This window comes from Puntigrus tetrazona, chromosome 2 (genome assembly GCF_018831695.1).
Source record: "Puntigrus tetrazona isolate hp1 chromosome 2, ASM1883169v1, whole genome shotgun sequence".
Classification (NCBI taxonomy): Eukaryota; Metazoa; Chordata; class Actinopteri; order Cypriniformes; family Cyprinidae; genus Puntigrus; species Puntigrus tetrazona.
In genome coordinates this window covers 25,463,530-25,481,108 of record NC_056700.1, presented here as the reverse complement: position 1 = coordinate 25,481,108, position 17,579 = coordinate 25,463,530, and the positions used below count along the sequence as shown (strand labels likewise).

Here is a 17,579-nt window from a genome sequence, read left to right as displayed (position 1 = left end):
CAAGTTTAATTTTATTTTATTTAAATTGACTGCAAGAAAAAAACAAAAACAGTTTCACCAGTTTTCTCTGACTGAATAAGAAAGTAATGAATGACAAATTCAGCTTTATTCCCTCATATCTTTACATACAAACTAAATAAATAATAATTTAAATTATTAAAATTATATTAGCAAAAAGAGTAAAGCAGTGCTTACTACTACTACTACTACTACTAATAAAAATCAACATATACAAAATTTACCTGTGAAAAATAACAAATTGTAAATAATTTCCTATAAGAACGAGGTAAGACTCCAGCCTCTATTGATAGATAGAAGAATAGAAGAATAGATGGAAGGATGTAGCCTTTATTTGTGAAAGTTCTAGTCCTCCCTCTCTGCCAGTCTTCGTCCCCCACCAATGTGTCTTTCTTCATCCATGTTTCCAAATTAAATCATTCTAAAGCCATTCATCCCGTTTTTTTTTCCTTAAAAAAGACTACAAATCTGGCTTGGCTATCAGCTGAAATTGCAGTCATGTTTGGAATAACTTTTATTCAATTCCATAGTAAATATTATGCTAAGATTTCATAATTTTATACAATTCCTGTAGAAATGGACCATTTCCGTGAATGTGCTTTTATCAATTTTAAGAAATGTGATTACTGAATGCATATAAAAGCAATAAAAAATTATTTAGTTTGACCCGCATAAAGAATGTGTGGGTTATGAAGATATATACCTGTTAACAAAAAAGCTATAAAAACGTCTAGAATGTGTTCTATGTTTAATAATTTTTCATTATGTAATAATTTATGTTTATATTATAATTAATGTAAGATACTTTATATATACATATAGTTCTGATCTGTTTGTTTTATTTGTTTCGTAATCTTTGTTGTTTATTATCGCAATAAAAATAAATAAATAAACTAAAAGAAATGGATTGATTAAACTACACAGCCAGTCTGTCCTGAATCCCGAACAAACGACTCACATGAACCGACTCTTTTTGCCGATTGAACAATAGCGACCAGTATATGAACAGTACATGAATTTATATGATCATATACTCTATTTTAGCAAAAACACGTAGAAATTAATCTATAAATAAATACACTGAAATCTGATTTTAAAAATAATCAACTGTAACGCTTATGTTGACAAAAACTACACTTTTTTAAAAAATATATGTTTTATTTTTTTTATTTAATATTTTCTATAGGCTGGTGAAGACTGAAGTACTATATTGTATAAGAGTCACGACGTCTCGACGTTTTAATTGTTTTGTTATTCTGTAAAATAAATCCCACTATTTGACAACAGACAGTGCAAAAAACTGTCTGCCGTCAGATAATATCAACCGTTATTAATTTCCAGCGTCGATGAAACGAAAGAATCATTCCTCCTCATTTCTAATCTTCATTCTATCTCATAATCCTCGCGCGCCCCCCAGATGTGCTTGTGCACTACGCCCACGCGCACGGACGCGCGCACGCAGCAGCGTCTCATTGAACCAGAGCAGAGCCCGAGAGGAGCGAAACATGGCGACCTCGAATAATCCGCGAAAATTCAGCGAGAAGATCGCGCTACACAACCAGAAGCAAGCGGAAGAGACAGCCGCGTTCGAGGAGGTGATGAAAGACCTGAGCATTACCCGCGCGGCGCGTGTAAGTCTTGGCTGTTTTCTCTCTTCTGACAGCGTTGATCGGCGGAGCTGCGGGGCAGCGTTTGTGTTGATACGACACGCACTGAACCCGCCTGTCTGGACGTAAACAATAACAAACGCCCCTCTCCGGAGCGCCTTTATCTTTGGCTTTTGGTTTATAGGCCGCCTTCTAATGGACGCCGCTGAGAGATTTGATGATATACAGACGGTCACGACGAGGCCTTAGAAAAGTTGCCGCGCTCACAGCTGCAGTGGAGGAGTGAGAATAGATTAAGCATGTGTGTTTGACAGCCACAGTAGTCTCTCGCCATTATAGCTGGCTGCAATCAAGGCCGTTCGAGCATCTAAACGTTCATTTCGGGTGTCAGGCTTGAACGTGATTGATACAAGCTTTCAGGTAATTAAGCCGTACGCGACAACGTATTTGCTCAGTTCAGCTTTATTGCTCAGTGCATTTATGCCCAAAAATAAGGACTCCAGCAAACTGTGATGACAGGGTTGTTATTATACAGGCAGTGCTCCACTAACACCCCAATCAAGATCCAGGCTAAATGCAGCTTATTTCAGAGCTCACGATTTTCTTTTGTTTTCAGTTTAATTTTTCAGTGTGTTCTTTTATGGCGTTGGAAGTTGGTTTCAATCATTCCTCATTTTTTTAATCCCATTGGCCAAAAATGTTTGCTGCGTTTCTTAGTTGTAATCCTCCGTAATAATTTGTGGCTTTTCAGTATTGCAATCTTACATTTCAACCATTACATAAAATCAGTGGGATATTCAAAAAAGATAACATATGCCTGCCTAGTATTGTTTATTAATACATCTGTGATATATAAGCCATGCATCGGGATGTAAAATCCAAATACCAACGGCTTAGATCTTTTTTTTTTTTTACTGATTACATAGCAACTTGTAGCTGGTATGTAACTGGAGAGAGCTGTAATAAAAAGTAGCTAAAATACATTGGGCAAGGTTTTGGAGTTTACGTCTATTTCTTTCTGTTCATAGTAAAAAGGATTATAACGTTTAAGTAATTCTTATTGTTTTATTTTTATTGTTTTGTTCCACTTGATGACACAATGGTGTTTTGTGATCTCTGGGTAATTGTGCGTATATACTTTCTCACAGTTTTTGGTTGTTTTCTGTCTTGCAGTTACAATTACAGAAGACTCAGTATTTACAGCTCGGTCAGAACCGAGGACAGTACTATGGCGGCTCTTTGCCAAATGTCAATCAGATTGGAAACACCACCATTGACCTTCCCTTTCAGGTGAGAGTTAACATTAAGAATGCATATTAGGGCTGCACAATTAATCAAATTTCTAATTGAAATTACAATTACAGATTCGTCAAAATCCCCCCAAATTAGTTTTAGTATATCATTGTAATACTAGCATATTTTTACTCTTTTATTTAAAGAAGAAACCGATCCGTTGTGTTGTTCACATTTGAGGCTCAATTCTATAGAAAAGCAATGCATTTTTAAGTTGCTTTTAGCTTGTTTGTTTTCATCTGAAAACATGGCATGCGGTTGGTATAAACCAGGGTTTGTCAAACTGGAGGACCGGAGCCCTGCAGAGTTTAGATTCAACCCTGCTAAATCACATATACTATGTATGTCTGAAGTACTTGATTAGCTGCATCAGGTGTGTTTAATTAGGTTGCATCTAAACTCTGCAGGGCTCCGGCCCTCCAGGAACTGAGTTTGACAACCCCTGGTATAAACCATTCTGTGTGAATTGCGATGATCGTAATTAATAATCGCAATTACAATTTCAGGGGAATAACCGGCGATTGTGATTTTTGTCATAATCTAGTTAAGGATGCACTATATATATATATATCATGCGATCTGCATCTAAAATCAGGTGAGATTTGAGAGCGAGATTTACCGCTAATCAAAGAATCGGCTTTACTGACGAGATCACGCGTGACCGTCGTAATAGCGCCGAAGCCATTTGCTGCTTCTTCACATTTGTTGGTTTCCATCAGACTCCTTTTCAGAACTCGGGACTGGACACGAGCAGAACGACTCGTCACCATGGGCTGGTGGAGAGGGTCTACCGGGACAGGAATCGCATCACGTCGCCTCACCGCAGGCCTCTCTCTGTGGACAAACACGGCCGTCAGATATCCTTGACGAGTCTACTCATGAATGCTGACTGATGTTCTGGTCTGTTTGGTCCTACGGAAGAGCATTTGTTTCAGTAGTCTGCGATTATAAAGTCCTTAATGTTGAATCTCACATTGATAGCTGTCCATATGCCTCTGTGTATCTATCACCCCCACCTGACACCAGCTGGAGGAGGTGAGAGTTTATACTCACACAGTCTGATTGCATGCGCTGAAGACTGTTACATATGTGCACGAGTAGTAGCTGTTGAAATCGCATGGCAGTTATTGTTCTGCACCGCTAACGTTCAAATTCGAGCGATTCTTTGGTGAGCCTTATGCGATTCTTTCATTTCTTTGTGCTTTTTTTTTTTTTTTTTTTGTAGACCAACTCAGACTCCGCCCTGCATCAGAGCACTTTGAACCCAAACCCGCAAGATGCATTTGCAGGAGGGTCTCAAGATTTGCAGCCAAAACAAGGTTAATAAAATGTTTATTTCACTGCTTTGTGATCTAACTATTACGCCAGTAAGGTTAAGTGTTGCGGTGAACTGTTCATTTTTCCTACACTTGTTTCACGATTTCATCCCCCCTCTGTGTACCAGTTCTTCTTCTCACTATGCCAGGAACAGGCGATCTTGAAAGTGACATGAACAAAGAGAGTCAAAAGCAGATATGGGATCACAAAAAGGTAGATTTAGATTTTTTATTTTAATTTTTTAATGAATTTTGTGACATCGTCTATCGATTAAGCATTTATCGTTTTTTTTTCATAGACTTCTTCACCAAGGCCCAAGTCAAACAAAATACCTGGAATCAAGTAAGTGTGGTTTCATTGGATTTTCATACTGACACTGATAGTGCAAAGTAGTGGGTAGGTGAATGGAAGGACACTTATCATATGGAGAGGACTCAAGGTCATTTGAGCAAACAATTATAAATTTATTATCCCAACCCAACAGCCATCTAGCCATATCTACTCCTTTATAACAGCCTTGTATTATCACATCATAATTGGTACAATGACCTCTTTCTGTTGACATACCAATTTATCCCAGTTCCTTCTAACGTCCCTCATGTCATTTCCCCAGCATATTTCCATCTCCAGATCAGGAAATGACTGCATCTCTAATCCCAGCGGCGCACAACACGGGCGGCTCTCTGCCAGACCTGACCAACATCCAGATTCCCCCTCCTCTCCCCACACCCCTGGATCCTGATGACTCCTCATCCTCTCTCAGTGCCTCCAACAGCACTGGCAACCTGGCCAACACTCACATGGGCCTCACGTCTGTCAGCCAAGGTGATTCTCACAAGCTTATGCATTACAGTGCGTTCACACCAGACGCCGCTTGCTTTTCGCACGTAGTTGGGTGCTTGAACATTTCGAGTTTACTCGCTTCATTCGTGCGTGCCGTTCGCTTTATTCACGTGTGAAATTCACTTGACAACAGACTCGAATTCACGTCATGGGGTGCTCCTGACTGCTTTTGTCTTTCGTTTCCTAATATGCTTTTATTTCTGTTTTTTATTTTCTGTTTCGTAACAATTTGATTGTAAGCAAACGACATTTTAGACCATTTGAAGATGGGAAATGGATGAGACGGGCAACCCATAAAACAATGAATTATAATAATCATGGCATGAAGAGATAAAAGCTTGGATAATAATTTCGAAGCCTTTTCTCCATGAGAAAGGTTTTACTTAGGCTAGGGATGAGGGTGATAAGAGCTTGAGACAACAAAAGCATTCATTTGCTGCCATTTTTAAAATAAAGTGTTTTAAGTATACTGAAGAAAAAAAAATGTATATTACTTTTCTGCACAGTAAAATAATCTGGTACTTGGCATAGCTAGAAAAAATTATGCTCTCTATATAAAATTCCCAGTGTTTTAAGATGTTATTACTTTACATGTTATATAGAAATCACACTTCAAATTAGGCTACCTTATAGATGCACGTTTTTTTTAGACCTTAATTCTATTTAAATTTTAAGTATCTTCTGGTTTTAGTTGAATTTAATGAGTGTTTGTGTAAATCAAATTCCAAAAATTCAAATTAAAATTTCAAATTTTATTCGTCACATACACAGACATACGTAGTACGACATGTAGTGAAATGCTTTGGCCATCGATATAATAAAGTAAATGTCCACGTTATAATAAATGTCTGAAGGAGTGAAGTCTGTTGTTACTCTGATCAGGTGTGACATCAGCCCAGCCCACAGCGACGATGAGCGTTCAGCGCCGCCATGAGAATGTAGTTCCCTGATCCTCAACACAGACTCCCAGCAGCACCCGAGTCTTCAGCAGCTGTCGCCCACCCTCTCACCTCCGCTCTCTCTCGCACAGGTAAAGCTGCTCTCATTCCTCCAAGTGTTACAGAGAGGACATCAGAGGCTAATCTAATCACTCGGATGCTAATAAAGGCATGGGTCTGTGTTGAATAGGCGGTGACGATAGACGCCATGGCGGCTGGAGCAGCAGTTGGCTCAGTATCGTTCTTCAGTCAGCCGTCCACACAGACACAGGGGGTCGGCGGGCTTCCTCAGCTCCAGCAGAACACCCAGCTGCCACCTGTCTCTGGCAGCCAGACGCAAACCTCTGTGGGCATTGATATTAACACGGTAAGATCACGTCTTAACACTTACCTCCATGTACGCTCCGTTTCATCGGTGCATTAAAAGGTTTGGTTTAATTTAAAATGCTAACAAATATTGTACCAGTTAGATATGTGAGCATACCTGCTCATTATACACAAATGTAGACCATAGCAATATGTATGTAGTGGGGAAAAGAAGGTAAATCAAAATGATTTTAAATTTCAGCTTTTTTTTTTTTTCTCTCTGCACTTTCCGTTTTTCCGTTTTGCGATTAAAAAGTCACAACTGCGGGATTTGGCTTTAATATTTTCTGATCTACCTTCAGCCATTAAAAGAAAAAGAAAAGAAAAAAAAATAACATTACCATTCAGATGTTTGGGGTCAGTAATTTATTCAGCAAGGATACTGAAAGTTACAAAAGATTTCAACTTTGTTTCCTTTTGACCAGTAAATCAGCATTTTACAGTGATTTTCTAAAGCGTCATGTAAAGACTGAAATGATGGCTATCGAAACCCAGAAATAAATGGTGATTTTAAAATATTTTAAAATTAAAAACGTCTATTTGTAATATTATTTAATATAAAATAACTTTTTTAAAATATATTTTTATTTACCAAATAAATGCAGCGACTTATTTCAGAAACACTGACCTTGAAATACTGAAAATTCTTACTGACCCCAAAAATCTGTAAAATTTACTTCAAGCATAAATGTACAGGCAATTAGATCAAACAAATGTAAAATGATAAAAACATTTGTTTCAGACACATCCAGACATTTATATAGTCGAGTAAGTAATGAATTTTAACAAGCAGTGTTCTTTTTGTTCCTCAGTTCGGCTTGTTTTGTTTTTAACAACTCCTCAGTCTTGAAGTCTGAATATCATACTACCAAGTAAAGAGAGAAAATTACATGTATTTCTAAAGAATCAGTGGTCTTATAAAAACAATGTCCAGAGTTTACATGACAAGAGACATTGTAAATTGTTGAAAGCCGCAGGCCACATCCTGAGTCAGAGGTCCCCTACAGGGGCTCTGCTGGTCTAACTTGGTGTTGTCCCATATAGGCTGCTTCCCTCCAGCAGTACCGCTGTAGGGTGGGGTCTTCGGCCAATCAGTCTCCAACTTCTCCGGTCTCCAATCAAGGCTTCTCTCCGGGGGGCTCGCCTCAAGTAAGGGCGAATCCAGCAGCCGCTGCTTCCTCCTGTAGTTTGTTTTGTTTGGAGCCGATCTGGAGCCTGTCCCTTTTAGCCGCTCTGTGTGTCCAAGTCCAGTCGTGTCTCCCAGTCTCTCTGATCCCAGCTGCTTCGCTGTGTGTCTGAGCACCACTTACTCGTTCTGTGTATCATGCTGAGTAGCAATATAGGCCACTTTTAATGTACGCCATACTCAAAGTGTCATTGCTGTTAATGCATCTTTTCACCGGACCTTGTGCGTATTGTGCATTTTTAGCAAAATTGATGGCTGCATCAATATGACGAAAATAATTTGCATTCCGGAAACGGTTAATTATAGTATTGTAAATGGTGTGAACCGTGAAATAATTACACATTTGAGAAGTAAAATGATATATATTCCTGCACCAAAATATGAATGCTTCTTCAACCAAAAGCCTTCCTAACGATTCATAGAAGAGACATTCTTCTGAATGCAGACCAAAAAAAACTTTGGAAAACTATTTCTTTAAAATGTACACGTAAAAATAAAATATAAATCAATAATAGCTCTGTGATCTAAAAACTAAAATTATGTAAAGGTTAGATGTCGGACAGAATTACAGTCTTATTAGTCTCTTTGCCTTTAGCCAGAAGTGTCCCGGTCCTGCTCATAGAAGGTCAGTGTTTTGCAGAGTTTAGCTCCAACACACACTTGGATGTGCGTTTCTAATGGACCTGAAGACATTGATTGGCTGATTCAGATGCGCGTTCATTAGGTTTGGAACTAAATTTTGCAGGACAGTGGCCCTTCAGGAACAGGTTTAGACACTCCTGACTTTGGGCAGAGCTCGCTGACTGCTGCTATGGATGCGTGTGGGACTTTTTCTTTTAAATGAGAAAATCATTGATTTTTGCTTTGCATTGATTCTGTTAAGATCCGTATGGAAGGTTTTAGAATAGGGAATAATGGTGTGCAACTCTTGGTCGCTAAAAAGCCATTTCGTGAGATACATTAGGCTTAGGTTTTTTGTTCATCTGTTGCTTCAACAAGGTGTTGCATTTCTGTAGAGTACAACATATTTTTGTGTTTAAAATGAACCAAAATGTCTTCATGTCAAACGTGGTGATGCGGAATTAGTGCTGTCATCTTGCATCATGAATTGTGACGAGAATCTTTCATGGATTTAGATCCTGTCCTCGGCTAAATACATTGTTTTAGGCCTTGGTGAGTGATATGTAGTGATTATCTTGAGCCTCTTCGTGGATGGTTATTTGTAATGTGTTCTTGTTTTAGCACTCATCCATTCTCGGAAGTGTCTTTGGTGATGCCTTTACGACCAGCAGCTGTCCTCGGCAGACCAGCGCTTTGTCTCAGCAGGTGAGCTCATTATGTCTGAGGTATAAATTACTAGAATTGTACCTTAACGGCTTTAGCCCATCTGAAAGGTTTCAAGTTGCTGGTGACGTAAATAAATATAACATTTTAGTGCAATTCTGTCCATATATAAGAATGAAATGAACCAGTCTATGAATTCATACCTTGCTCTTTACATGTAAGAGCCACTAGAGGGCAGCTGAAAGCTTTAGCGTGACCAGCTAAAGTGTTTCGTCAACTATTTTCAATAGTGTCACAGTGGGAAAAGAAAGTGTTTGCAACACAAAAGAGCCTCACAGGGCCATAGATTTGAGTCCGCCCTGCATCGTGCCCCCAGTCCCAAATCCCCACTTTCCCCTTCGCATTTCTGTCTACTCTTCTGTTTAAAACAACAAAGACATGCTTTACCTGCCATTCGTTTTTTTTTTTTTTTGAAAGGGCAATGCTATTTTCATTTTATTTAAATTAAGACATCATCACTCATTCCCCCTTAAACTGTCTATCCTCAGACAGTAACTTAATACATTCATAGTGATTATAAAATATTGTAATACCTATTATTGTACATAAGTACCCATTAATGCCAACAAATAGAAAAGGTTATGTCTTCAAAGTCAGTCTCTGTCCCAAACTTAAACTTAGGCCAAAAGGCCAAACATGTTCTGGTAAGATGAATGTATAGTAAAGGTATGTGTATATATATAGATATATAGATAGATATATATATATATATATATATATATATATACACACACTTCCATTTCAAAAGGCTGGGGTGGGTAATATTTTTTTAAAGTGGTTTCTTATGCTCAGAAAGAATGCAACTTATTTTATGAAAAGGGGGAACCTGATTGTAAAAATATTATTACAATTTAAAATGTTCTAACTGTTCTATTTGAAAATCGTGATTTATTTCTGTGATGGCAAAACTATATAATGTCTATAATGTCATGATTCTTCAGAAATCGTTCTAACATGCTGATTTGCTGCTTAAGACACATTAATTATTATATTGTCAATGTTGTGCTGCTTAATATTTCTTTTAGAAACTAATCATTTTTTGACAATTCTTTAATGAATAGGAAGTTGAAAAGAACAGTGTTTATTCAAAATCGTAATCTAATTTAATTTCAAATGTCACTTTCGATCAATTCAGTGCATCCTTACTGAATATAAATAAATTCTACTACATGTACGATTTGTTTCGAAATCATTTTTTTGATAGGAGTATCCGATGACAAGAACAATATTTACATTTTTAACGCCGATTGTTTCTGCCGACCGATTTGTTTTGATTCTTTAGCTGGAGCAGTTTAACATGATAGAGAATCCCATCAGCTCAAACAGTCTGTACACCGAGGATCCACTCTGAACTACTCTCAAGCTGCGATGCTAAACCTCACCGGGAGCCACGGCAGCCTGCAGGACGCACAGCAGCTAGGCTACAGCAGCCACGGGAATATCCTAACATCATTCTCACAGGTATTGCACCTGCCTGGTTACATCTTGCATAATATTGCATGTACCTTTTCTGCACGTGTGCTGACAATGCTGCCGTGAAGCCAGGCATCAGAGTCCCTCCAGAAGCTTAGCGTATTATATTACCCATCTTTTGGTTGCAGGAGAGTCTCCACTGAGCCTATACAAAGAGTTGTCCAACTCTCTGACAGGTGACGTGAGCTTTGACGCAGATTCCCAGTTCCCTCTGGATGAGCTGAAAATCGATCCGCTGACGCTGGACGGCCTGCACATGCTCAACGATCCGGACATGGTTCTGGCCGACCCGCGACAGAGGATGCTTTCGGATGGACAGGCTGTAATCTTTAAGTATACCATGTTCATTTGTCCTTCTTTGAGATGGGTGTGTTTAAATGGGAGAGGAGCAGCATGTCTGGAGGACACTTAGACCCTGTTTCTCAAAGCCCATCCTCTGGGAAGAGATTGCTGCGAACGCTGCCACGGCATGCTAGGGGAAAAATGGGAAAGCAGCGCTGCCACACGTAACTAATCAACCTTTTGAGCAAGCAGCCCATCGTTTCTTAGGATAATACACTCGCACCTCAGCAAATGTGGTTCCTTTAGCTCTATAGAGAGAATGTGACGCTACATAAGATCCCTAAACGTTCAAACATGTGTTCTTCCATTTCATTTCCTTCTCCTGATGCCTGCCATACATGCCCACACTTTCCTTTTTCTTTAAATACTAATATTTAGTTATGCACTTTTATACATGCATATGCCACCAAAACGTCCGTTTTAATTTATTTTCCTATACAAATATTTCTTGCTTGTAAGAACATTAATGGTTAAAAAGGAGTGTTAATCCTCCCCATTTTAAGGGCAGCTTTCATGCAACAACGTCAACACTAATGTACTTCAGTGCAGTCTGAACATATGATTGTAATGTTTTATAGATGTCTAGTTTTGTTCTCAGATAGTAGTACAGTGCTCATGTGGCTCAAGATCATCAAATTCATCTGGCCGAAAAGTGTACAACTGGAAAATCTTAATATCAAAAGATACATTTACACATTTAATGGGGTTATTCAAGCAAAAATGGAAGTTCTGTCATCATTTGCTCACCTCGTGTTGTTTAAAGCCCGTGTGGCTTTTATTTGAGAAACAAATATTTTTGTCTATACATTGAAATCAGCGGAGTCCAAAGCAAACCGTTTGGACCCCATTGACTTTCATTGCTTTGGAAAACGCTTTTTTGTATAGAAACTCCATACAGGTTTGAAATGACATTGAGCAAATGATGAAAGAACTTTTATTTTTGAGTGAACTATCCCTTTAAGATGTGCAATATGTGCACAAAAACAATGTAAAAGGCATTAGCTGGTAAATAACTGCCTTTGTTCAATTTGTTATGCATCAGGAAAGCTTTTACGTTGCCAGTAATGTTTGAAATCAACAGATTTGTGCATATATATATATATTTGTACAGTATGTAGTGTTACAATATGGCCTATAATCTCATCCATGGTAACCGGTACAGTCAAAACGATGCTACAAACTTTAGTATTTTATTAGTTCCTCTGTTTACTCTGAAAGAAACACGAAGACAGCATGTGATCACGATGATCGTTTGCATATATGTATCAGAAATATTCACTGTGATAACCAGATTCTGCCTTACACTGAAGATGCAGTTCGTCCGTTTTGTTCTCTGTAGCTGAAGGTGTTTTCTGGTACTGTAAAAGTTGCTGTAACTCACAAGGTTGTCCTGACACACAGTACTCATTTGTCTACTGGTGGCTTTGTGATATCATATGCCCAAATGGGGAGGTTTACTACTCTTTTTAAAACCTGTCATTTTCATCTTTTTCTCATATTTCTCAGACTTTTATACTCTTACCACTTTTGTAAGTGTGAGAATTTTGTTTACAATTTGAAAACATTAATACGATCTTAATGTTTAAATTGCTGAAATGCTGAATATATATATATATATATATATATATATATATATATATATATATATATATATATATATATATATATATATATATATATATATATATATATAAAAATAAGAAATTTTGTTATGTAAAATTTCTCTACATTATAAGGATAATCGGATTTGGATTCATATCTATGCAAAGCATAATCAAACACACTAGATCACAAAAATACTAAAGAAAAGGCTCAAACAGACGTACGGCTTTTACAGCATCTGTGGGTTCTGAGTCCGTGCAGCTGAATTTTACTTGTTACATGGAGTGCTTTGTCTGTTGTCAGCAAAAAGAAAAGAAAAAAACAGAAGCAGTTAATGCACGAAAATCGTTCTTTTTTTTGGAAGGGATCTGTTTGCAACGTGTAAATTTCCTGTATAAAAAAAAGCATGACCTACATGTGCTTTGTCTTTGACAAACTGTTTTCATGAGGATCATGCTTCATGTGTTCAATATGTAAAATAATTGACGGGAAGGATGTGTCAGGTAATCAGTTACTGTTATATTCTTTTACTTGACTGCCTCATTGAAAAGAACAGCGTTGCTGAAACCAGAATGTATTTCATCATTTTTATGTAGGACCAAACATATTACTGAAACTAGCATTATTTTTGTTACTGTGACATTTGTGTACCTTTCCACGTGTTTAATAGCTGCCCTCTGCTTTGTTGTGGCATCTCCATTTCATTTGCAAGAGGCTGCATACAGAAACTCATAGCTATCGAGTGTTTTTTTTGTTGTTTTTTTTGCATGTCAGACCATCACGAGTATTGGTGATTGATAAGCTGTGCACTTTTAACTCTTTGATATTTTATTTTACATCTCTATATATGTGTTTTGCATTTGTGAACTTGCTACATGAAATCACTTCCTACATTTACTTGGCACTTTAATCGATCAATTTTTTTTTTTTTTTTTCACCCCTCTGAGTGACTGTTAAGTGCACTGGGTCTATTTCCCCCTCTGTTTGGCCGACTTTGCCTTCTAATCTAAGACAAGTATTTTTGAAGAGGAAAAAAGTATCTGTTGTCTATTTATGATTTTATACTTGGTCAATGCAAAAAAAAAAAAAAAAAGTAACTTTTTTATGTAGTGTTAGAAAAAAGTATGAAAGTTCCCCGATATTAATGAAATGCATTAAAGAAGGCAGGTTACCTTTCTGCATCTCAGTTCACCGTAGTAGACCATTTTACCTTTTATAAAGCTTCATCTGTGGATCATAGTGCATCATTACCATGAACCGAACCAATCCAGAACATTTCTGGTCCAGAAAGGAGAGCATGCATACAAGACAAAATCGTCATTGTAACTCATAACTTATTTAGTATCTAACGTATGCACAGTCTACATGTACATAAATGCTACACTTATACATTTCTATATTTTAAAAAGTATAAGTAGATCATAAAATATCAGGAGTATGTAAAAAAATATATATATAAAAATTTAAAAACTATATATAAAACATTAAATGAACAATATGGAACTGTATGTTTTTACATTTTAAAATGCTTGAAGTGGACACTATACTGTCCCTCCGTTCAGGGTTTCCCACTTTCCTCAAACTCACGATTTAAACACACAGATCTGTGTTCATTATCGAGTGCGCCACACTTCTAGCCAAATCATAAAAGAATCCCTTCTGCAAATGTACATGCAGTTTTGCTTTTCAGCCTCTATACACTGAATCTTGTTGAAGCTTTGTGAAATAATATCCTCTTACGTCTTTGTTTTGTAGTATTTGCAGTAGAACTATTCGCGTTTCTGGATGATAAATCTTTTATTTTGTGTTTCGTGTGCATTTGGGAATTTGATGTTTAAGTACTGTAAAAGTCGTCTTCACGTGCTCAAGGTGCGTTTGCTGCAGTGTGTTGTAGTTCTGTGATTTCTTTGCGGTGGTTGCTTTATCCAATCAGTTTCTAGATTTCCAAATATGTGACTCGCCAGTTTTCTTTTCGCATTCAAATATATTTTCCACAAGTGTCCTAATAATGCAAAAAAAAACAAGAATATTATTTTGATCCGAAACCTGAAAATATCCTGATTTGAACTGGAATATTAAATATGCTGAGTGTTCTGTAATTCGCACCAGTGACTATACTTTACATTTAAAAACGGTTTCTTTTGTCCCAATCAAGAATTGGTTTTTAACTGAGCAAAAATATTTTGTGTGCCAATAGATTTTTAACCATCTTTAACCTATTCAAATTTTTTTTTTTTTAAGATGGTCTATTCATAGTTCCTTTTTAAAATTAATTTCCATATCATTCATTTGCCAAAATGAGCATTTCTGGGGCCAGAAAAATAATAGCGCGGAAAGTTTGCTTGTATACTTTACACGCATTCTCTATAATTGACAAGCCATTGAAAAAAAAAAGCCAAAGTTTGTTGTTTGTATTTTTTTTATTGAAGTAATGCTTGGTCTGTTACTGTTATGTCTTCAATACAAAGATGCTCTTGTGCAATTGTAAGTTTGCCACAGCGACTACCTAGTGTCTTTTGTTGACCAACGGTAAGAATTTTCTTTGGTATTTTAGGACAGCCGTATTTAAAAATGAAGCGGTTATGTACCTTGATATATAATCTCTCCCAGGGCCAAACATTTACACGAGACTCTATATGTCTTCAGCCTTTAACACTGAAAACCTGCTTTATATTGGGTGAACTTTTGCTGCATGGTACTGAATATTAAAATACCCGCAAGTCTCGATGTGATGTCCTGCTTTTTCGCGGTTATCAGTATATCTGAATTCTCTGCTAGTGCATTACTGAAAGTTTTGCAACTGGAAATATCATTTTTGACGAAGTGGTTTTGTATTATTATTTTTTTCTTACGTACAAAAAAAAAAACAAAAAACATTGTTATAGTGCTAAAGAGACAACTTGATTAATGCAACCCAGTGGAACTGAAACACGTACATGACAAAACGTTAAAATACTCTACAGTATGTGCATTTAATGAATGTGGACTCTCTGTGGTTCATATCTATACAAAGGCAGCTAATTTCTATTTTTTCAATGTATGATAATTCAGATGTTGCACATACATTTGACTGCAAAGTTCAGACGTTAAACCAATTTTTTGCAACAAGACATTACTCACCAAATATGCAAACCTAGCTTTCAGGAACATAGCTTTGCAGCTTTGTGGTTTGGTTTATCTGACCCTTAAAACAAAAGGAAAATATGTTCCTATTACTATATGTTTTCTATGAAAAATAGAAAACTAACTAATAAAAAAAGAGAGAATATAAAACATTGTGGGCTTTGTAAGTGTGCTACTTATTTAAAACAAAATGTTATCAAGCTTAAATTCCATTGTCCTTACTGTATTTTTCTGTGTGGAAGCTTAAGTCTTTGTACCTTTGCATTAATATTTGTTTATTGAATTGAATAAAAATGTTAAAAAGCATATTTGTTTGTATGATTACCCTCTGTGCTTATAACTATTTTACAATTATAGACTCTGTACATAGTGGAGCAATATTGCAAAGAATTGCGTGTTAGAAAATACATTCATAAAGAGAAAAGCAAATATATTTGCTAACTAATAAGTGATGGTTTCTTTGTCTATTAGTAGTGTATTAAAAGTTACATATACATAAAATGTTCTTAATTTGCATTTTTTTTTATTGACAAAGCAATACTAGTGTTTCCTAGATATTAGAAGGATTAAAATACTAAATATTAATATTTTTAAATATGTTGATAGATTAGTGAAGCGACATCCTTTTCCTCTTTTACTTTTGTTATGTAGCCTGTACATTTTTAGTTGTCGTCTAACGTTAAAACCCAAAATGTTTATCTCCTGTGTGTATAATTTGTAACGTTGCCTATTATGGATGTTTATCCCTGTGCTGTTTACATCACGTGCATATATGTATTATATAAAGCACTAATTACCGCGACGGCTGTCGTGTTTTAGTAACCGTCTGAGTTCTGCGGCGTTGTTTGTCTGGCTGCTGGATTGATTTGAACCTGCGTGATGGCGTCACGCGGCGTCGCGCTCTCCCATAATGCAACGGGCCCGAGGTTTTGATCCAGTGGAGTTCATGAGATCGGTGAGAGCGCTCGACGCAATGAGGCGGAGAGACACGACAACCGTCGAACCTTCATCTCCCAACTGAACACACACATACACCATTTCTCAAGCCAACAATCACATCAGAAACATGTGGTTCCGCCACTTCTCGATCCTCCCGAGAGGTCTGTGAGTTCCTGCAATCCATTAAGCCCTTGAATCCGGAGGATTTTTCCCCCGTCGGCCGATTCGCACCGAGCAGGCAATGACAACGGCCTCCGCAACCCCGCAGCAGATGAGAGACCGGCTGCTGCAGGCCATCGATAGCCAGAGCAATGTGAGTAACCCGCTCACTCTCCCGCCGACCAAAGTCGACTTTCCCCGACACGACACAGCTAGAGCCTTATTTCGCGCCGCGTCGAGCGTCTTGAGTGTGTGGCAGAGCAGATGTGAAGCTCCCGTTAGCAGCCCGCTAACTGACGGGAGCCGCATTTGCCCCGCGCCACGCTAACGGAACAACCGGACAGGCGCGAGAGAGCCCTGCTTTTCAAACCCTAGCGTACTTTAAGAGCGTTTATAAAAGCAGCCGCCTCGATTTAAGGTGCGTGTTGCGATCAGACGCGGATGACAGGTTGTGGGAAGCCTGTTGTTCGCTAGCTTGTTCATGTCAAGCTATCAGCTACTAGGCTTTGGAGCAGATTTAAAGAGTTCCGGCGCGTTTATCGCGTTTTATAAGTTTAACGTTATCTTTAATGCCGCCAGTGAACATAATCTGTTGTTTGGTGCTAATGCACGGCGTACCTCGGCTAATGTGAGGTCGGTATATGTGGTTAGCTGACACAGTGGCATTAGCAAAGCGCTAGCATTTGAATTCATGCTGGGAGCAGCGAGTTAGCTTGCTTCCGAATCGCCAAGAGAGATTAAACCTCTGTCAAACAATCATGCGTTTGTGGTCTTGGCTGTGCTGGGTGTTTGTGAACGTGTGTGAACTAACCTGAGCACACAGCTGGTAGCTGTTCCGGCTACCTTGCTGCGCTAACTGGGCACGCAGACCTAACTAGGGCTAACCTGCTGGCTGACTGGAAAATGTGACAGCCACATTGAATGTTTTACTAGGCTAACAGCTCGCCATAAAAACGAGGAGCTTGAGGGGACTAATCAGTTTAAAGGGTTTAGGAAATAAACAATCCGTGTAATTGCAGTCACCATAAA

General features: G+C 37.9%; 1 protein-coding gene and 1 pseudogene across 1 annotated transcript in view; both read left to right on the top strand.

The window, feature by feature from the left end:
* The first annotated feature begins 1,374 nt into the window (after positions 1-1,374).
* Positions 1,375-10,861, top strand: LOC122355608 (annotated as a pseudogene).
* A 5,771-nt stretch (positions 10,862-16,632) lies between these two features.
* The window catches only part of LOC122327541 (epsin-2-like), a 3,888-nt gene continuing 2,941 nt past the window's right edge, over positions 16,633-17,579 (top strand). The window contains exon 1 of the mRNA XM_043222983.1: positions 16,633-16,704. Within this exon, the coding sequence (XP_043078918.1) occupies positions 16,633-16,704 (72 nt within the window). The remainder of the gene's footprint in view (positions 16,705-17,579) is intronic.